The sequence below is a fragment of the Branchiostoma lanceolatum genome, chromosome 3 (assembly GCF_035083965.1).
Source record: "Branchiostoma lanceolatum isolate klBraLanc5 chromosome 3, klBraLanc5.hap2, whole genome shotgun sequence".
NCBI classification, from domain to species: Eukaryota; Metazoa; Chordata; class Leptocardii; order Amphioxiformes; family Branchiostomatidae; genus Branchiostoma; species Branchiostoma lanceolatum.
The window spans coordinates 10,074,028-10,093,807 of record NC_089724.1 but is presented as its reverse complement, the minus strand read 5'-3'; the positions used below and the strand labels follow the sequence as shown (position 1 = coordinate 10,093,807).

The 19,780-nt window shown below is 40.1% G+C and overlaps 2 protein-coding genes across 5 annotated transcripts in view; one reads left to right on the top strand and one right to left on the bottom strand.

Moving 5' to 3' along the window:
- Positions 1–88: 88 nt before the first annotated feature.
- On the top strand, positions 89–3,901 carry LOC136430134 (uncharacterized). Its single transcript, XM_066420455.1, has 5 exons — positions 89–293; positions 565–687; positions 1,127–1,235; positions 1,513–1,635; positions 2,180–3,901. Exons 1-5 carry the CDS (start codon positions 202–204, stop codon positions 2,348–2,350), a joined length of 618 nt encoding a protein of 205 aa, XP_066276552.1. The 5' UTR covers positions 89–201; the 3' UTR covers positions 2,351–3,901.
- The window catches only part of LOC136430132 (low-density lipoprotein receptor-related protein 4-like), a 67,496-nt gene continuing 50,761 nt past the window's right edge, over positions 3,046–19,780 (bottom strand). For 2 of the 4 annotated variants that reach the window (XM_066420449.1, XM_066420451.1), the window contains 21 exons: positions 19,187–19,374; positions 18,441–18,642; positions 17,906–18,095; positions 17,221–17,358; positions 16,434–16,571; positions 15,884–16,142; positions 15,090–15,252; positions 14,184–14,406; positions 11,952–12,077; positions 11,206–11,383; positions 10,886–10,975; positions 10,562–10,690; positions 10,003–10,246; positions 9,127–9,271; positions 8,775–8,888; positions 8,184–8,304; positions 7,847–7,905; positions 7,524–7,614; positions 6,938–7,070; positions 6,575–6,658; positions 3,046–6,236 (listed from right to left, as the gene is read on the bottom strand). In XM_066420449.1, coding sequence (XP_066276546.1) covers positions 5,994–6,236; positions 6,575–6,658; positions 6,938–7,070; positions 7,524–7,614; positions 7,847–7,905; positions 8,184–8,304; positions 8,775–8,888; positions 9,127–9,271; positions 10,003–10,246; positions 10,562–10,690; positions 10,886–10,975; positions 11,206–11,383; positions 11,952–12,077; positions 14,184–14,406; positions 15,090–15,252; positions 15,884–16,142; positions 16,434–16,571; positions 17,221–17,358; positions 17,906–18,095; positions 18,441–18,642; positions 19,187–19,374 — 3,258 coding nt within the window. In that variant the 3' untranslated portion in view covers positions 3,046–5,993. The remainder of the gene's footprint in view (positions 6,237–6,574; positions 6,659–6,937; positions 7,071–7,523; positions 7,615–7,846; positions 7,906–8,183; positions 8,305–8,774; positions 8,889–9,126; positions 9,272–10,002; positions 10,247–10,561; positions 10,691–10,885; positions 10,976–11,205; positions 11,384–11,951; positions 12,078–14,183; positions 14,407–15,089; positions 15,253–15,883; positions 16,143–16,433; positions 16,572–17,220; positions 17,359–17,905; positions 18,096–18,440; positions 18,643–19,186; positions 19,375–19,780) is intronic. The other 2 variants (XM_066420450.1, XM_066420452.1) reach the window with 2 other exon arrangements.

Sequence of the window (19,780 nt, the reverse complement as noted above, 5' to 3'; positions counted from 1 at the left end):
TGTTCCTATTATATACATGTATATGCTTTTTATTCAACCCCGTGAACTAATCTCTGCAATTTACACAATACCGCAAGAGGACGCCCGTGATGCGGAAGTATAATCAACCGTAACATTTGACCCTCTGACCCCGCTGTATTTTGCAACACCTCAGTTTAGAAACATGCGTACATGTAGGTACTAGAGAACGCTTGACAGACTATGTTTAGGAATAAATCATTTGACGGGATGCCTAACAGTGAGGGCAGTGATGGAAGTCAGCAGAATAAGGCAAGAAGTAGACGGTGTTGCAGGTAAGGACTTCTGAATATAATACTAAAGGTTACTGTCATCCTTTGCTTGAATGAGGCGAATAGTGAAATTTTAGGATTGTATACAATAAGTTCACTTTTACGTTTATTATAAAACGAGTATTTTACGATTAGTATATATTTACAGAGGCTTGCGTTTGACATGAGCCTAAAGGGAAATTATGTACAACTTTGAAGATAATCCCCAGACCCTGAAATTTGCTGCTTGCCATGCAGCTGTAATATACTTTGTTTGTTTGTTTGTTTGTTTCAGATGTTGCACCTGTAAATGTTGTTCCATTGCCACTGCGGTCACAGTTGTCCTGGTGTTTGTGGTGCTGTTAGCTGTTTACTTCGGCTTCGGTTACCCCATCCACGCCTCCTGTAACATCAACTGGTGAGGATAGCCATGCAAATATAACAGTAACCTCTTGGCCTTTTAAAATCATGTTTGATTTTGTTTGGAAAATATAAGGAAGGTAGCCCAATCTAAAGGACTCGTATGGTTGCTCGTATAATATCTGTATTAGGATCTCCATTGGTGTTACATAAGTTTCACACTATTCTAGACATGGAGTCAACAATTTTAGTCCTAAAAGCAAAAACAGGTGATATATTCAACATGATATTACTTGCATTCACATTTGATATGCATGTTATTTACATCTTCTACAGGAGAGGAACAATCGTTATGTATTCCTTACCTGCTGTTATGTCTTTGTACAGTCCAGTGCTGCAGTAGCATCAACGTAGAATAAAAGTTTCCCTTCTGTACTTGAGGAACTATAATAGATTGCCAACATATTGAAAGCTGCAATAATTCCTTTTCCCCCAAGGGTTTTCAGCCAGAACTGTTCGTCTGTAAACACTAGTCTGATAAACCAGATGGAGATGTGGACATCCAGGAACAACTGTATGGATGGGGGACAGAAGTGTCTGTACACGGTACGCATCTTTAACATATTTATCCCATATGTATACAGTACATGCCGTTTGTGTCAAATCTATATGAATTGAAGCAGGACTCTAGAAGAGCTACTTTGTTTTGTTTTATATGTGTGAAATGTACTTTTATGTCAATATTAAATTTATGTCAAATGACGATATCTCTTCTTACATGAAAAACAATTCAGATTACATGTTTGAGAGCTTGAAAATTTATCTAATCTGCTAACTAGTTAGTAGAGTACATGTATTTAAACATTCCCCTTTATTTTTGCAGTTTATCAGTTCGTCCAGTACAGAGCTGAAGGGGACCCACACCACACCTGTAGCAGGTTACATTGATGACATGACCTTCACTTTCACTGACCCCCAGGACTCGACAACTACATGCAATGTCAAGGTTAGACACCCATGCAGTCTTGTTTGAAACCTGCTTGATGATACATAATGTTATACATGTAATCAGTAATACTTGACACATTATCTATTGAAAGCTTGCTCTAATACAGGGTATAATAGTAAAACAAATCTGTTTCCGTTTTATGCTGAGTTTGAGTAATCCTGCATTATTCTGTCATAACATATGGTGCTGTGCAGCATTTTAAACATTACTGCAGTGCTAGTTGATTGTAAATAGGGCATTGGCCATCAGATATAGTCAAACTTACAGGTAGCCACTACTTTTGTTTATAAAGTCATGTAGTCAGGATTCTGAATGTTTCGGTTGATAGGAAAAACAATCTAAGGGATCACCAAAAAGTTACCACAATGGCCAGGTGATCTTTATGTACAGGTGGTTACTAGACTACAGGTCTTATCAGTACAGGTTTAGCTGTACTCTTTGAACAAGTAAAATGATATAATGATGCATTCCTTCCTTGAAAATGCCTTCCAATGACATTTGGTGTAAGGTTTTACGTAAGAAAAACAATGTTGTTTTCCAGGCGTTCTCTACCTCGCGGGTGTGGTACGCGTACCTGGACTTTGGAACCAACTATTGTAACCTGAGAAACCTGGCAGAGGGGGCGGGGCTGACCTCACGGTCAAACTTCTCGGAGGTGACCAGGGACGGCATCTGTACACAGTACACCTCCAGGAACTGTGAAGTCTACTGAGGACGTTTAAGATTCAACGTTTACCTCAAAATATGCGCAGCTATTCTACATTGAAGTAAATCACAGAAATTGTTACTGACATTTCAAATCATTTGATATGTGCTTAAATTGTGGAAATTTGTCAAATGTGGCCAATAACAGATTGTGTGTATATCATTAAGTGTGCAGTTTTGATAAAATTTTGTTCTTGGTTTTTAAAGCTGTTTCTTTAGTGCAGAATCAAGATGAAATCTTCACTTTTTTCATTTGTGATGGAAGAAGTCATTCAGTTTAACTTTGATACAAAAGAAGAAACCTTAAATGAATTCCAATAGGAATTACATTTAGTGTTATCCACAAAAAGTGACCCCTCCTAGCAATATTTCTGACACAGAACCTATACTACACACCATGCAGGGCCAAATAACAAATCAAGCATTGATTTTTGTATTGAGATTTATGACACTACAACTGTGCCATCTTCATTGTTCAGTATGCAATATTGCTTTCCCTCAACTTTTGAATCTTCCAAGCTTTATTAACATACCAGCCGGTATCCAGTTTCCAATAATTAATGTACATAATATGCAGTAAGGACTGGCAACTTTGAGGTTGGTCCTATCCCATATTGAAAACCCTGTTTAGGGATAACTTATTGTGTATCACAAAGAACAAAAACACAGCAAACATGGAAATACAGTGAACAAGACCACATGTTAAGTGTAGACCAGTTTACTGAAAATCATGAATTAGTAGTGATACAAATATTGCACATTCTTGGTCAAAACAAATCATACAGCGTCGGATAATATGCCAGTTTAAGTTTTACAAAAGCTAATGTCATGTCACAAAAACTACAACATTTACATACATCAATAATTCCGAATGAGGAAAACAAAGTAGCAATGAATGAACTACAATTTGATTAATGTAATATCTTGCAAGACACTCTGCCTCTTAGCATGAAGTGTAAAGAAATGCACACTTGCACAGAGTGTGTTCTGGAGCAAAATCCCTTTTGCCAAGGAGCTTGTCAATAATTACTAGAACAATTGTTACATTGAAGTGCCAACTGCCATGACTTTTTACACACTTTATACAACTGTAAAATATCTTAACAAAAAACTACAAAGCTTGGACAATACAGTTTCAAAATCAAAGCTTGTGTGTCATTGAATTCTCATTTTCATGGTTAATAATATACAAAATATGTTAGAACTGGAAACGATATAACTTAACGGCGAGGTACAAATAATGGCTACGTCAGTATCTTCAGACTGGGCTGTAATATATAAATATCATACTTAGTAATACTAATAATCTAAAGAGTGACAAGGGCAACCCTGGTTTTCCAGTCATTGATGCAATGTTGCAAAATATAGCTTTATAACCCTTAGTTTCAACTCTTTCTTAAGGACACGTACAAAAATGTCACAAATTTCTATGAGACAGCTTTTGTTTACACTTCCTCAAAAATACTAATAGCAAATAGACCAGTGTGCATGGCCATATTAGAGAATGAATGACAACTTTTGAAAAGAAAGTGGGAGCCTGGAAACATTAAGGATTATGGGCACTTTCATTTTTGAAATATTACTTTGCTGTGATATTGTCAACATGTACTGTATCTTGATGTTTTCACAAATTTAGTGGCCCTGGTTCGAAAGGCTCTTCTAAAGCACAAGCCAACAGCGTCTTTTTCTCTCTCACAGTTATCAGTCACGTTACAACATCCATATAGAAAAATAAATCATTAATATCTGTACAACAAGGACACATACGTTCATTACAAGTCTATGTGCAAAACTTACACAATAAGTAAATGTAGTAAATCAAATTTCCGTAAACACTGATTTATCTGTCTCCCTGCTGTCTCTTACTGACATTACTGCAAATTAAATGTAAGGGTAAGCTCACAGTGTGTGGATAGGTAAAGATGTGCTCTACAAAATTTGATATTGAGTTATCTTTACGAACTTGTCTGGCTTCTGTGGAGTACGAAGATAAGATACATCCCATGTGTAATAAAGAAATAACAGCACCTAAGCGTTATCACATTACCTGTTCTCAATCATACTGTTGAGAAGATATCAGCTTGGCTTGATTCGACACAACAAATATCAGCATTTCAACTAGATCTTACTGCAGTGTCGAACTATCAACAACAAACGAGAGGTATTTTTTCATATACAATGTAACTAATTGTCCACTAAAGTGATATATATGGCAGTGTGATACCGGAGAAATGACCAACCAGAAGACTGCCTTGAAAATGAGGCAGGCCTATTGTTGTAGGAGTTAATCAAAGCTATACGATTCAAGATAATACTTTCAAATACTTTTGTTACCAACCGTAAACGTTCCCTGATACATGCCTGTAGTAGGTTTGAACTGTTTGACTGCTCTCAGAAATCTGTCAAAGTAAACAGTCTACCACGCTTGGAAACAACTGGCGAACTCTTATCAGATATTTTCCCAGGATTTCATGATTCAACAAGCAACCTCTGCTGTTGTAAGTCTTGCATGGGTACAAAATCTTCTCACTGTGAGGATAAGTGATACACCTGACAGAATTACATCAACAAAAATTAGTATGTCACGTGTTGCAACAGGAATTTCTCTCAAGTGGTGCATGATACAAATAAATATATGTTAGTAATTATAAAGTATGAACATTTCCTCAACACGGGCTCATCAGAGTGAACTCTTCTATGTTGAATGAGGTTTCTCATCTTAGAGTACACCAAACTAAATGTTGTGTGTACAAGAATATAAATATATTGAAAGTGTAGTATGCAAATGTATTTTGCCCTACAACTTGTTACTGGCTACGTTACTGCAATGACCTTTTGATACTTATAGGTCTCATACTGCAGTTCTAAATGGAGGTATCACTTTGCAGTTTTCACATGGACTTCCATGCCTCCATTTGCATCTGTGGCTGACGGGACCACCCTATGTCTAGGAATAACATGCCACATTCCTTATTCCTGCCACATGTCTAAGACTGTTGACTTGACAGCATCCAAATAAAGGAGAACAGTCAACCTCTTCTAGTTTCTGACATCCACTTGCTTTCTCCTTCACAATTCATTGTTCTAACAACTACATAAATCTAATTGAGTGCATGTTAAGGCAGTTCAAGTTGTGAGTTAGTGTTTGGTTTGGTTTGTGATTTAATACTGTTCAACATAACCATGGCCCTGCTTTTGCCTGGAGCCTATGTTAAGTACATAGCCAGATAGTGGCTCATTCTCTCACAGTAATGGCGGACCTCTCTAAGGCACAGCTCGGAAATAAATCAAGGGACTTGTCTTACCCCTGTGCCCATCTTCGCTGTCGAGCGCCAACCAGAAGAACGGCCCGTTACTCTGCACAATACCAATTGCACGTACCATAAACACTCCATTTCTGTACATCAAACAATCAGTAGTCTTATTACAACGTCCAGCACCCCGTAGTCTCATCCTCTTAGAGGCCATACAGGAGTACAGAAGGGGCCATCTCCCTCCCAGGATCAAAATGTACAAGACAACTTACAGTCGCTATTTACAAGTGGGAGGGAGTCTGGCTGTACCTGCTTGTTACGTGGAGGTACCATATTATCATATACAACCTTGGCTGCAGGTAGGTATCACTCTCATTATGACCTCCGACCTCCAGCTCATACATCGCTCTCTATGGACCCACAGCAGACATCGTCTGCTTCGGCCCCGTGGGCCAGCATTTTTTCGGTGACGTCGTCGTCTCGGAGGTCCTTGGGCGGAAGGTCGACGTACAGGTTGCCTTTCTGCCAGGGGTCCTCCTTGGTGTAGGCCTCCTTGTCCAGGAGCTTGGACGCCGCCTCGGCTGCTGCCAGGTTGTTCAGCTTGGGCTGCGGGTTCAGGAGGGGGTTCGTCACTCGGTCCTGGGGGATACAAAACAGGTTAAGATACATAACCATTCATTCATAATCACAAAAAACAGTACCACATAAAAACAGTAAGGGCTCCTTGGTAGAACTATATCAAGAACACAAGATCAGGCAGAGAAAATGACAGCCAAACTTGATCACACGGAGAACCAGTTATTTGAAATCTACACCCTCCTGACCCCCTGGCAAAGCAGTATCGTGGGAATCAAAGACAAGCTGTTGAAAGAGAGATGTACCACAGAATATTTGTCAGCTGCTTTGTTTTTTTTCTCAGTGTCAAGCCACCTTCCCCCTTCCTTCAACCCTACACCACTGACTGTAATTTTTCTTACCCTCACAAGACTAACTCTACTTAGTTTGGACGCAGGCTCCTCCCCACTGTCTTCAGCTAGTATAAGTGGGTTTCTTAACTGATCCTACAGAGAAAACAGTAAAACATAAAACACACCATGTACTTTGACAGCTATATCAGACTTGGTACTTCTTGACACAACCTAAGATGCCACATGATGACCAACTCCCCAGAAGCCCTGTGTTGGGACTGAAATAACCAAGGAACCTGAAATATGCTATTTAGTTATATTGTCACGAGATAGAGGGTCGGACAACCTGGTCATAAGTCACAGTTAAAAAAACATTAAACATCACTAGATGCTGCCTCTAGAGAGCACAAGTTACCACTATGTAACACTGACCTCCTTTTTATTGTACAGCCATCTTCTGTCTCTTCTCTCGATGGAGACGATGGCGTCGTTCCCTGCTCTGTACACCACAGGGTTACTGAAGGTCATGGTGCTGTCGCTGGCTGCCTGCCGCCTTTTCCGTCTTCTGGGGAAAAGTTGTACATGAAATATTTCACATCTTCTGCCTATAACTCCTTATTAGGAAACTTAGATATTGCTTCAATACAAAATATAGGATTAGGTTAGGGTTTCAGGTTAAGAACATTTTTTCATAATCCAACTTTTTGCTTGCTTTCTGTGATGTCAAAATCATGGGGGAGACACTGAGTAGAGTCAACAACAGCAGCCAAGAACGCAGACAAAGACCAAAGGGGGCAAGATAGTGGAAAAATCTACTACAGATTTATGACTGTGTCAAAAGCAAAATGCAGGGAGCTGCTAAACTATACAAAGAGTAAAAGTGTTGGTAATATATTTTTAGGTCATAGTTTAAAGTCTTTTGTTCAAATTTCAAGGAAGAAAGGAATCCATCATGTCCATATCACAACAATCTGCATTATATGCTTTTTTCTGTCTATTCATTTCTGTTACCACATACCTCCATAAGAAGACAGCCAGGATGCACACTGCAACGATCACCAGCAGTAGCACGATGCCCAGTACTATGTACGCTGGGTGGATACCACCGTCTAAGGTACAGGACAACACATCATTTATGAAAAAAAACTTTAGCAGTTGTCAAAAACATACCAAGTTACATGTAACAAATGTAGCAAAAACAAACGGCATCTGAATAGAAGAGTTAGGTATCCTTGAAACAGAATGTTGAAAGTACAGTCATGTAGTAATTACATAAACTGATAAAGTCAATTTCTCCCTGGTAAAAAAGATAAATACCGTAAATGATATTGATAAACCAACCTTCTGCTCTGCTTGCTGACTTTTCAGCTTGGCAGTCTCCTCCTATTCTGTTATCACATCTGAGAGTATAAGACAGTAGTATCAACATTAAGCATAAGAAACATAACAACACAATTGCAATAGTGGATGATCAGCACTCTTTAGATGAATCCTTAACTAAAACATTGACCATACAGAAGCACAAAACAGTAGACATGCATCTTGATCTTAAATTTGCATGAGATTAAATGAATGTCATCCATTAAAATAATGTTTTTTATCAACATCAAAAAAGTTCTGTAAGAAAGGATAACACAAGAAGATAATTATTGAAGAAACAGAATGATTGGTGACTCACTCTACACTTGGTTCCCCAGTCCCCTCGGGTATTCTGTTGTCTTGTGTCTGTGCTCCTCCATCGGGCATCATGGATACTGTAACTGTCGCCTGGGTATGAGGTAAGGCAGGGACACCTGGAACTGTGGGATGTGAAAGAGACATCATGATCTATGGTTAAGTCTGATTCAAAATCACTGGCCTGAAAATAACAGAGGTTTACTACAAATGACGCTAAATCATTACTTAACAATCATTGCTTCCAAATGACCTACTCTTTTCTTGTTAACACTTGTTCATTTCATCACACATATTTGGTTGCAGCTAGATGTGCAAAAGTTAGGTGTGACAGGTCGTGTAATATAACTAGTTGCGAGCTGGTGTGTTGCGCTGATGGGCAGTAACACCGGCTATATATACTGATCATGATACAGATATAAATATATTCAAAAGTAGAAATAAAATCAATTTGGTGACATTGTACATAATAGATTCTTTTGGTTATGCATCGGTGGCCGTAAGTCATCATCATTTATAGCTAACCATCAATTTGGCATGAAAACAAACAGAATGGACTCAGGAAACATGCCTGTAGTTTCAGTACAACACCTACCTGTAGAACAAGGTCTGGGGCCTGGGATGTTGGGGCAGGCACACACGTATCCCTGAGTCCTGGCCAAACACAAGTGGCTGCACCCACCGTTGTCTATTGCACATGGGTTTGTTCCTGGAAAACAGATTCAGGTTGGATTAATTTCTCTTTCAATCTCATTGTGACTTAGGGCTTAAATGACCAGGATCGCCAATTTGTCTATCAAGTTTGTAATTACCTTCTTTCACCATTAATTAAGGCAGCACTCGCAATAGGCAAACCTGTCAATCCTTTACTTTAATTGGGGTGCGGGCCTTTATCAAGAAAATATGACTTACAGTAAAGATGGTGAATAGCAATCAAACAGCCCCACCTGTCTGTCTGAGACTAGAGACCATCTGTATGTCCATGAGCCCCTCGATGTTCCCCTGTATGGTCTCCACATTCTGCCCAGTCTCCTTGTCAGCTCTCATGATGGAGCGAGTCTGCCAGTCTGTCCAGTACACATAGCCATCAAACTGCAGGAAGAGAAGAGGACAACCATCAAAATACAGGACAGCTTATAAGCAGATTTAATCTTGACCAGTCCTATTATGTTATGCACTTTGTTATGACTGACATCTTGACATACATACACTTTCTGTTTGCTTTTATTCAAGTCCACTGTGTCCCTAAAACTATAAACATCAAAAGTTAGCAGCAGATCTTTTCATTAAGAGCCACCTGAAGATTATTACTTTTAAGTGATCTAATCTTGCCTATATGTGCACTAGGTATCTTGCGAAAATTAATGTTGCTTTCAGGTACACTTCTTTATGAAATTCATCTGGAAATTTAAAAGCAGAATCAGTGATTCAAGAATACTGGACAATATTTGATTTCAATGCATCCTTACCTTCTTCCTTTTACAAATGTTCGAGAGACTTGGAATGGAAAAATTAGACCATCAGCAAATACAGTGTTTAAGGAAATTTATCATAAACAACATGCTGGGTCGTTAATATATGCAGTAGTGCCTAATTCACCCGTGTCAAATTGTACATGCATTTGATCCCTATTCTATGTGCACAAGAAAGTGAAGTGACAAAGCCAAGTGGACAATGGTAGAAAACACAGATCATTGAACATCACAGCTAATACTGATCATTTATGATAACAGATTAGCAGCTTGGAAGTACACTATGTTAAGTGTTGTGCTTACTTGTATAGTTAATGTTTATTATGATATCTAACACATAATGCTACTCACCACTGTTAGCGAAAATGGGTGCGGCACTTGTTCCACCAGCTGAACGCGGTTCCTGCCGTTGAAGTCGGACGTCTCGATCCTGTCCAGGTGGGCGTCGACCCAGTACACCCTGCGGTTGATGGGGTCGATGGTGATGCCGTTGGGCCAGCCCAGGTCCGTGTCCACGATGATGCGGCGCTCAGTCCCATCAAGCTGGGCTCTCTCGATCCTTGGGTAAGCTCCCCAGTCAGTCCAGAATAGGTACCTGTGGGAACAGTGGATTTAATGTGTTTATCACTGTAGCCAATGATAGTTTATGTTTTATGTTACCCGTACATGATCTCTATTTCAATTGGTCAACAGTAGATCCATTATGATAAGGGGAGACATCACACCTCCAATCCAACAAACATTTTTAAAACAGACTTTTGAAATCTTTGCACTCCAATGAAACAATGCCTTATGAATATGATCACATGGCTTCTGTTTAAAATCAGATAAGCTACTTTCAAATAGGTAACTTGGCTTACTGAAAACACACTAGTAGGCACAATCTTGTACAAGTGCAGAATAAGCTTACCCTTTCCTGGGGAAGAGTGTGATGGCCCTGGGCTCGTCCAGGGTGTTGTTCAGGAGAGTCTTACGACTGGAGCCGTCCAGTCTGGCCACATCAATGGTGTTCTTACCCGTGTCTGTCCAGTACAGGTTTCTGAGGGGTAAAACAAACTTCTGCTGAGGCTTCATTCAGAAAGATCAATGAAATCCCATGACTTTGAAGTCTCAATACGTTGAAGGTTGTAATCATGATTAGTGTTCGGGGCATTTATCTGTGTGTTGTTGGTAGCACAAATCAGGGCAAATAAACATATAGACACTTGCTCTAACTTTACATCGGTTTCCTTACCTTGCAATCCAGTCAACTGCAATGCCATCAGCTGTGACCAAGTCCCGAAACACAATGTCCTCCATCCCAGTTCCATTCAGATTAGCCCTCCTGGAAATACAAATTGCTGTAACTTCTCTACATAAACATATATAGCATGAACTAGAATGATACTAGAATCTACAAAATCAAGATATTATGTATTGATCAATTTACATGTTCAACAAGAACAGGTTCCATGACTATAGATGACTGTATCAGGCAATTCCTTGAACTGTGGGGCATCTAGCAATTTCCTGATCAAGTACATGTAGCAGCTTTTAACTCATGTATGTCTGTACCTTATCTTATCCAGCTGCACATCGGTGTAGTACAGTTTCCCCTCGTAGCTATCGAAGTCCAACGCGATGACGTTCTGGATGTCAGGTAGGGGGAGGATGACGTCGGTGTGGTCGCCTGTGTCCAGGGAGATCCTCCTGATGCTCCCCCTGGCAGCAAACAGCAGCATGGTCTCTGGAGCTGCAAATGTGTCAGAGAGGTGGTGTGAAAAAAATCTATCAAACTACCTCATCCATTCACACACTGTTAAAAATAATACAGACACACACACAAAGCCTCTCACAGTACAGATGAAACTTTTGACTGTGGGGCAAGCAACAAAAGCAAACCTTGAAAACATTACTGTAAATACAGAAATGTTTGCACATTTTTTCGCCTTGCAAAGTTAAAACCACTGCGAACACTCCATTTTCTCCCTACCGCGAAATCAAAACCATGTGAACTTAAATGCATTTACAGTAATTGCTACATCAAGTAACAATTATAACGACTTAGTCTCCCATAGTACATGTAATCCAGGAAGTTCCAAAGATCTCGCTCTCTCCTGCCGATAACATGCAGTACAAATACGTTCTGTTGACAAACACAATGGATGCAAAGGAGGAAGCTTCTGCAAGCCTCACAATCTAAAGTGCTGTTACCCTTTTGCATGAATTTTCCATCAAACAACTTTAATGTTTTTTTATGTACACATACACACAGGAAGACTGTTAAAAATTTGACTGTACTGTACAATAACACCACTCACCATCGTGGCATGTCCTTCCATCCTCCTTCAGGGTGATACCAGTGGGACAGGCACAGGTGATGCCGTTAGGTTTGGGCAGACACAGGTGGCTACAGCCTCCGTTGTTGGGACCACACCTGTTGGTACCTACATCAAATAATACTCATGTCAGACCCTCAACATTGTCGCCCCTTTGTTTTATGGGCTTGAAGTCCCTTAGGCTTTAGAATAAAACTGAAAAAATAGAATGATTTGTCCTCCCACCATCATAAAGATTTCACAAAAACACAATACAAATTTACTTATTACTTTCTCCCTCTGTTGCCTAAAACTCTAATCTAGGTCCAAAATTGCCAGCAAATTACCCAGTATATTCCCACACACTTTGTGCTAGTCAGGACCCCACCTTGTACGGCATTCAAAATTCATGAGTAACGATTAGTCTGAAATCATTACCAAACCCTTTTTGAGATACTGCCTGGCACTGTCTGACCAAACAACTGATGACAGCATAACCACCCATTACTTAATCATTCCTTGACAATGACATTGGAGTTGATCAGTTGAAAATTTGAGGTAAGGCCACACCAATTTATTTTCTTGGTTAACGGATTCGCCGCTTCGTTTTTTTGCTGAATCAAAATAAAAATAAAAACAGCAGACTGTGAAAAATTATCACCTAACCGCCATATGACCGGCCACATTCTCCCCTAAAAATCGGCAAAGCAGCAGAACAGTACTTGGTCCATTGTAGCACTACCACATGTGAAAATATTGTATGGGGTTTTGTTTCACATTTGGTGTGTGTTTTTAGTCCCAAAACAGCCAAGAAAAGATGAATTTTTGCTGACCGAAAAATATATTTGGTGGCCACCGACGAAATTTTCGGCTCTTTTTTTTTTCAACAAAATCGGCAATCCAGTCAAAAAATGGCTGGTACCTTTTAGCAATATTAGCCATAGAAATACCATGTATGATGTTGTTTAGCCTTTGGTGATGGTTGTTTGGTCTGAAAACCAGTGAAACCCCGAGAAAAACCACGAGGATAGCTGTGCTCTGTGCTCTGCCTCTTCAGTAAGACCGCCATTTTGTTTGTTTAGACAGAAACTAGCTTCAAATTCCACCGCAGATTACGGGCTTTAAAATTGATATCTTCAGCATGAAAAAAAGTATCGATCTTTTGGAAAACTGCGTAATAGACGGCATTAATATTTAGGTACAAATTTAAAGGCTCATGTTATTTTTTTGTCGTTCAGATGTGGTTTTTGAAGTCAAATACAGTTTCTACTTTCATCGAATGTGCAGCTCGAAATATGCTGCTGAAGGAATGGAACATTCCATTTTCTCAGACTGAAAGGGGCCAATGCATAACACTTAGAGTTAGACACTTAGAGCTGGATGTTTTTAGAGAAAACTTTTTGAGTGTATGTTGAGGGATTTTGATGAGTGAAGTGCTTTATAAAATTCATTACATTCTCTACTAGCAAATGCACAGGTTTCTACTGTCTGCTTTTTTTCAAAGGTTCTGATGTGTTCTTTTCTCAATTAACATGATCAACCTGAAAGAAGTTATACTTATTAATAAAGTGAGGAGGTTTTGCCCAATGTTCTCCACATTTTTCCATTGTGACTTGCCTCAAGTTCCAAGTAGAAAATACATGACTTGGAGTTGTGTATACTGTTCCACTTGTTGAACTTGATGGCACCGTTGGCCCCCGGTAAGGGGTCATAGCGTGGAACCTATGCCCAATTTTTTCAAAAATTCAGAATTTTTCTGTCAGTTTATATCCTAACGTAATACATGAGGGTTTGCTTGTTATTTCTGTATATGTGACAGGGATGAACGTGTCCTTTTGCCTTATACATGACATACCCAGGAGCAGACAATGAATATGAAGCAAATGCCAGCAAGATGAATATGTCAGAAACATAAAGTATTGTGTTTTCAAAGTAGTATCGGCTTGAAGATTTTTCTTGCCTCTTTGTGATTGTAGATAAGAAGTAAACCTGAAGTTACCGGAAATGTCCTCCACTTGTACTTGAAACAGCCAAAATGCTAAAGCTTCCTCCTTCCATGCTTTTTTTTTTTTTTTTTCGCCCGCCCGCTCCATTATTTTTCAAGAAAAATCCGTTAACCAAGAAATTAAATTGGTGTGGCCTAAGTCACATTTTTCGGTTGGCAGTTAGAGTTTGAATTTGAACCAGAATGACTTCTACCTACACAAAATATGAACTTTCCAGTGTACCCCTTACCTAAGTTGTCGGCCTGTACAGCATGGATGTCCATGAGTCCCGGCAGGTTCCCGCGGATGGTTATCTGGTCCTCCCCGGTGTCCTTGCGGGCACGTTGGATGCTGCGGGTCTGCCAGTCCGTCCAGTAGATGTACGCACCCATCAGGGTCAGCCCATAGGGGTGGGGGGCCGAGGTCACCAACACGTTTCTGTTCTTCCCGTTCAGGTCTGAACTTTCAATTATCTGCAGAGAGATGTGAACAAATGAATTCAGTTACAATGTACTTCTGTCATACATTCCAACTATACAAAAGGACATGTACGGTACAAAATACTTGGCAGCCAACAACACTTGGAAGCATTCCTCTCTCATATTTGCATGTTATTATGAATAAAATGAAAACAATGTTACATCAAGCAACTGGAATCAAACAACAAAAAAAGAACATCAACAACTTAAATCTAAAGAGGGACACTTATGAGGGTACACATTTTCTGGTACACTAAAACCTATATGTCTGACAGTTTTTCACTTTGTAATAATAACAGCAATATGAGTCAGGTTCAAAGTTCTAACCTACTGTAAATTCATTTTATATTGCGGTTGGTAATTTTAGCTGTTTGGGGAAAAGTGAGCAGTTCACTGGTTTGATTGCAACGGTGGGAACAAATATGCATCACTGTCCCAAAAGTTAGTCTTCAAATATATGCGATAATGACATTTTAACGGCTGACTAGTGATCGTTAAAGTAGCTAAAATTAAATCACCCTTAACAAATTAAGATGATATGACCTGGCCGGGGATCGAACTCACGACCTACCGTATGCAAGGCGAACACTCTACCCACTAGGCCATTGCACTGGTAATTTAAGGAACTTGGACTTTGACTTAACAAATCATGAATTGCAGTAAAATCATTCTCCCACCTCAGTCCTGGCATCGGCCCAGATGAGTCTGCCTGCGACCTTGTCGATGGTCAGTCCGTTGGGCCAGCCCAGGTTGGTGGACACCAGGACCTGGCGGTCAGTGCCGTCCATGTTGGCTCGCTCCACACGTGGGGTGCTGCCCCAGTCAGTCCAGTACATGTAGCTAAAGACAGGGGGAGCAGTTAGTTATTGCACATACTTTTCAGACTCAACCTGGGGTCATCAGTTTCAACTGTATGGACCCTTTCATTTATTTGTACTGTTTTTGGTGGCAAATGTGCTAGATATTGGCACATTGGCAACCAAATTCATAGCGTGTTTTTGGCACACTTTTAGACAGATTAGCCGAAGAGGCTCAGTGGGTGTCACTCCACCTCCAGGGAAAGTCGTGTAAAGTGCCTTTCCCAAGGGCATAACGTTAAGGCATGGTGAGCATCAAACCCGGGACATATTGGTCCAATGCTCTAACCGTTGCCCCATACTGATGCACACCTATTTCAGTTATACAGAATCATTGAATTTTCAACCAAGTTACCTTCAATTAGTTCAAGGGATAAATCACTGGACTAAATTCACAGAGCAAAATTCAACTTTTAAAAAACTTTTTTGATAGGCGATGTTATACTATAAAGTAATAACACTGCAAATGATCACACATGTACATTGTGAAAACCTGTGACTGGAAATGCCATGTTGTTCAGAAATAATGCAATCATATTATGGTAGATACAATGTATGTGGTAGAAAATAATAATACTTAAGTACAATATCCAATACAAAGTTGCATAACTCACCCTGCATCATAGTGGAGTGCAATAGCCCTGGGACTGTCCAGTCCCTCCCAAACCAGCACCAGCCGGTTGCTGCCATCCAGATCAGCCACCTCGATCCGGTCCTTACCGGTATCGGTCCAGTACACCTTCCTGCCGACAGAGTCCACAGCCAGACCATCTGTGGTGTCCAGCCCACTCTCCACCACATTCTCCACCTCGGTACCATCAAAGTTGGCCCTCTGGATCCTGTCTGTAACACTGTCTGTCCAATAAACCTTTCCTGTACACATAGAATAGAAATAGGGCAGGGCTAAGTTCCACAAACAGACTGTAGTACATTCTGTGTCATCTGACAAAAGTGATAATAATCATGACAAAAGGACAAAAGTAATAATAATCATGATTTCAAGATTACTTGTTTAAATCATTTAATGGTCCACTAAATATTTACTCAAGAAAATAATTTGTACACTTGATCCATAAGATTGGCAATGTAGGTTTAAAGAAAAACACTAAATAACAATGTTTGTTTACGGTTCTAAATAAACAAGTTTGATGTAAAAAAACTCACCATTTTTCTCATCCACATCAATGGCAATGGCATTTTTTAGTCCACTGATGGGCAGCATGACATCAGCATAGTAGGGCACGTCGAGAGAGATGGCACGCACGTCTGTCCTCCTGGCAAACACCAGGAAGTTGTGCATCCCTGCAATACATAGCAACCATTGATCATTGATAACAAACTCAAAATATCATTGAAATCTGCTAAAAAAAAAGTCAAGACATTTCAAGCCTATCGTTTGTTCCAAGTTTCAAATATGAATTTGAAAAATACAGCATAAGTCAAGACATAAATGTCCAAGAATATCTTTTTACGCAACTGGATATCCTATAAATGGCTCATTGGGACTGATCATTTGCTCAAGAAAATAACTTTTTGAATTTTTTCATCTAATGGATGGTCCAAGCTAACAGCAGTCGTCATTTCAGCACCATGGACAAGTCATAGTGATTTTTAGATCAGCACCAAGGACAGCATCAGGATGTATGTTTCAAACTTATTTATTTATTTATTTTGATTTACCACATTTTTGTGGAAGGATTGACATAACAGGTGAACTATCACCTTTTCAAGATTATTGTCAGCTTATTGTCAGCATTGCACGAATTGGGTCCCAAATTCAAAGACAGCTCTGGAATAAAAAAAATTATTGTATACGAAAGAAGCATAGAAACAATAAAGTATGATGGCCCAACTTTTTTGGCCAAAGGTTTCAGTCTGGTTAAAGCCTCCTGAAAAGTGTTATAGGAAAGGCCTGGCTGGTATTGGTGTTAGTCTGTAGGAAAAGCCTTACTTGGTTGGCAGGTTCTGTCATCTCCTAGCAGGGTGACACCTGTTGGACAGGCACAGCTGTAGCCTCGACGTGACGACAGTGGTGCAATCAGACACAGGTGGCTGCAGCCTCCGTTTCCTACCAGGCACGGGCTGGGGACTACACACAGGGGCACAATATCTCACATTAAATATTTGTCTGTAAATGCATTTAAATTTGCGTGGTGTTAATTTCGCACTAAGGGGAACTGGAGTGTTCGTGGTGACTGTAAGGTTGGGGCAGCGTTATAGTCACATACTCCTACAGTATTGGACAAAGATGTTTGCACTGGTTATAAGGTCGCAGTGAAACGGATGCCGTGAAAGCCCCAAACACAAAACCAATGCAAAAATTTCTGCATTTACAGTATACCTTAATACTACAACAGCAAATATGTATTTAAGATTTAGAGTTTCCCAACCTAACTATCCAGTAAAAGCTTGACTAGTGGTTCAGTGCTTCAAATAATCAGTCTGTAAAATATTTGCAACTTTTCATACCCTTGTTTTAATGCATGTCCATCTGAGTAATATCCCTGCTGATCATTGATAAACCAACACAACTTAGGTCAAATAGATGTTTTGAGTCATGAGAGAAAAGGACAATACATGGGTGTAATAAAAATGAACTAGACTGTTACACTACTAAGACTGTAACACTCCCTCACCTGGTTGCCTGCCCTTGTGGTACATGTGTATGTCCATCAGGTTCTCTAGGTTCTCCCTCAGCACCTGTCTACGCAGGCCTGTTGTCTTGTCGGCACTCTGGATACTCTTGGACTGCCAATCAGTCCAGTACACCTTGTCTTCATGTAGGGTCAAGCCAAAAGGGTGGGGCAGTTGGGTACCAATCAGAACCTACATAGAGATCAAAATTGCAAATTGATTAACAGTTTAACAGCATATTTACTAATCAAGTTCGCAAAAATTTCCGATAATGTTCTTCCAGTGAATTAGTAAAATTAAAAGTAAGGGCATCTTATTATCACTTGACATTAAAACTAGAACCTGGGGCATAATTATATATATATATATGATTAGGACACTATGTGATACAGCATTTTCAAATTCTTATATCTCTACAGAGTAACTCTGGCAGTGTAATGCAGAGACAGTCGTGGACAGGAAATTGGCAATATCAATTTTTTTTGATCTGGACTGAAGGTATAATGTAAATATCACACAAATCTACTAATCACACACCTGTCTGTTTGTCCCATCCAGGGATGAGAACTCGATAGTCTTCAACCCAGCATCGACCCAGAACAGTCGCCCCAGCTCGGAGTCGATGGCCAGACCGTTCGGCCACGTCAGGTTCTTGGTGACGATTGGTTGTCTCTCCGAACCATCCATCCCAGCACGCTCAATCTTAGGGCTCAGCCCCCAGTCAGTCCAGTACATGTGCCTGGGGGCAGGGAATTCAGCATGTCTTAAGTTATGTTCATTTTTTTTCGCTCCCAAGTCTTGCAAGGATAACTTAATGATTCGTGTGAAAGTGCTTTTAAGACTGATGAGGAATTTGCCAGAATAAGCAGCATAAGCCGAAAGAACCAGAGCATCAATACAAAAACCTTTAATACAAACAATACTTAATTGCTGCAAAAATGGGCAAAACAAGAGGACAAACAAAAACCGAAATAAGGTGGTATTTAACTTTATGTCATACCTGAGCTGCGAAAACTTTCGATACCGGTGTTCCGCATCGTGTGATAATTAACCGTATCACACAAGATTCTTCTTTTATCACACGGGATTCCATAGAAGATTTAGAATGCATTTTGAGTGCAACGAGTGCACCACTAAATTTGAAAACTAGATTAGGTTGTTGGAATTGTGGCTGTAACAATTTTCTGTTACAACACCGTGTTGTATTCTATATGTAGTCCTATGCGTTGCTCCCTATGCATCATCCAACAGAGATGGTGGATAGTTTTGCTCTTCCCACTCACCCTTCAATGGGATCCACGATGATGTCTCTGGGTCGATCCAGCATCTCCCAGATCAGCACTGATCTTGTGGAGCCGTCCAGGTTGGACACCTCGATGCGATCTGACCCGGCGTCTGTCCAGTACAGCTTCCTGGTCACCCAGTCCACAGCCAGGCCCGCAGGACTCTCCAGACTAGAGTTTACCAGAACCTGTGAGAAAGGATAGGGTGTCATCATACATGTCTACTGCAAAATGGAAAAAAAAACATCCAACTTGTTCATCAACATCATTGTTTGTTTGTTTGTTTTGTTTCACACACCCAGTAAACCGTCTCATGGCGTAACGTACCAGGTTTGTACTGAACAGTATAAGCAGCAATTCTGGACAGAGTTATTTGATCCACACACTGAGAAGAACCCCTACTCTTTTCGATAAGTGTGATGGGTTCTTTTACGTGTTTGAGGTGTGGCTCTCCTCAAACACCTGTACCTCCATTCAACGTCCTATTGAAAGACATCCCTAACCGAAGCCAGACATTCATTTTCATTTGATTGTAGTGAGGAAATTCATGTAAAGTGCCTTTCCCAAGGCCACAATGTCAGCTTGGCATGTCAG

Bases quoted from the DNA above. Each gene is read 5' to 3' on its own strand.
- LOC136430134 (XM_066420455.1), top strand. From the start codon at position 202: ATGTTTAGGAATAAATCATTTGACGGGATGCCTAACAGTGAGGGCAGT. The intron at 1,236-1,512 runs GTACGCATCTTT...TTATTTTTGCAG, and splicing joins GACAGAAGTGTCTGTACACG to TTTATCAGTTCGTCCAGTAC. The intron at 1,636-2,179 runs GTTAGACACCCA...GTTGTTTTCCAG, and splicing joins CAACTACATGCAATGTCAAG to GCGTTCTCTACCTCGCGGGT.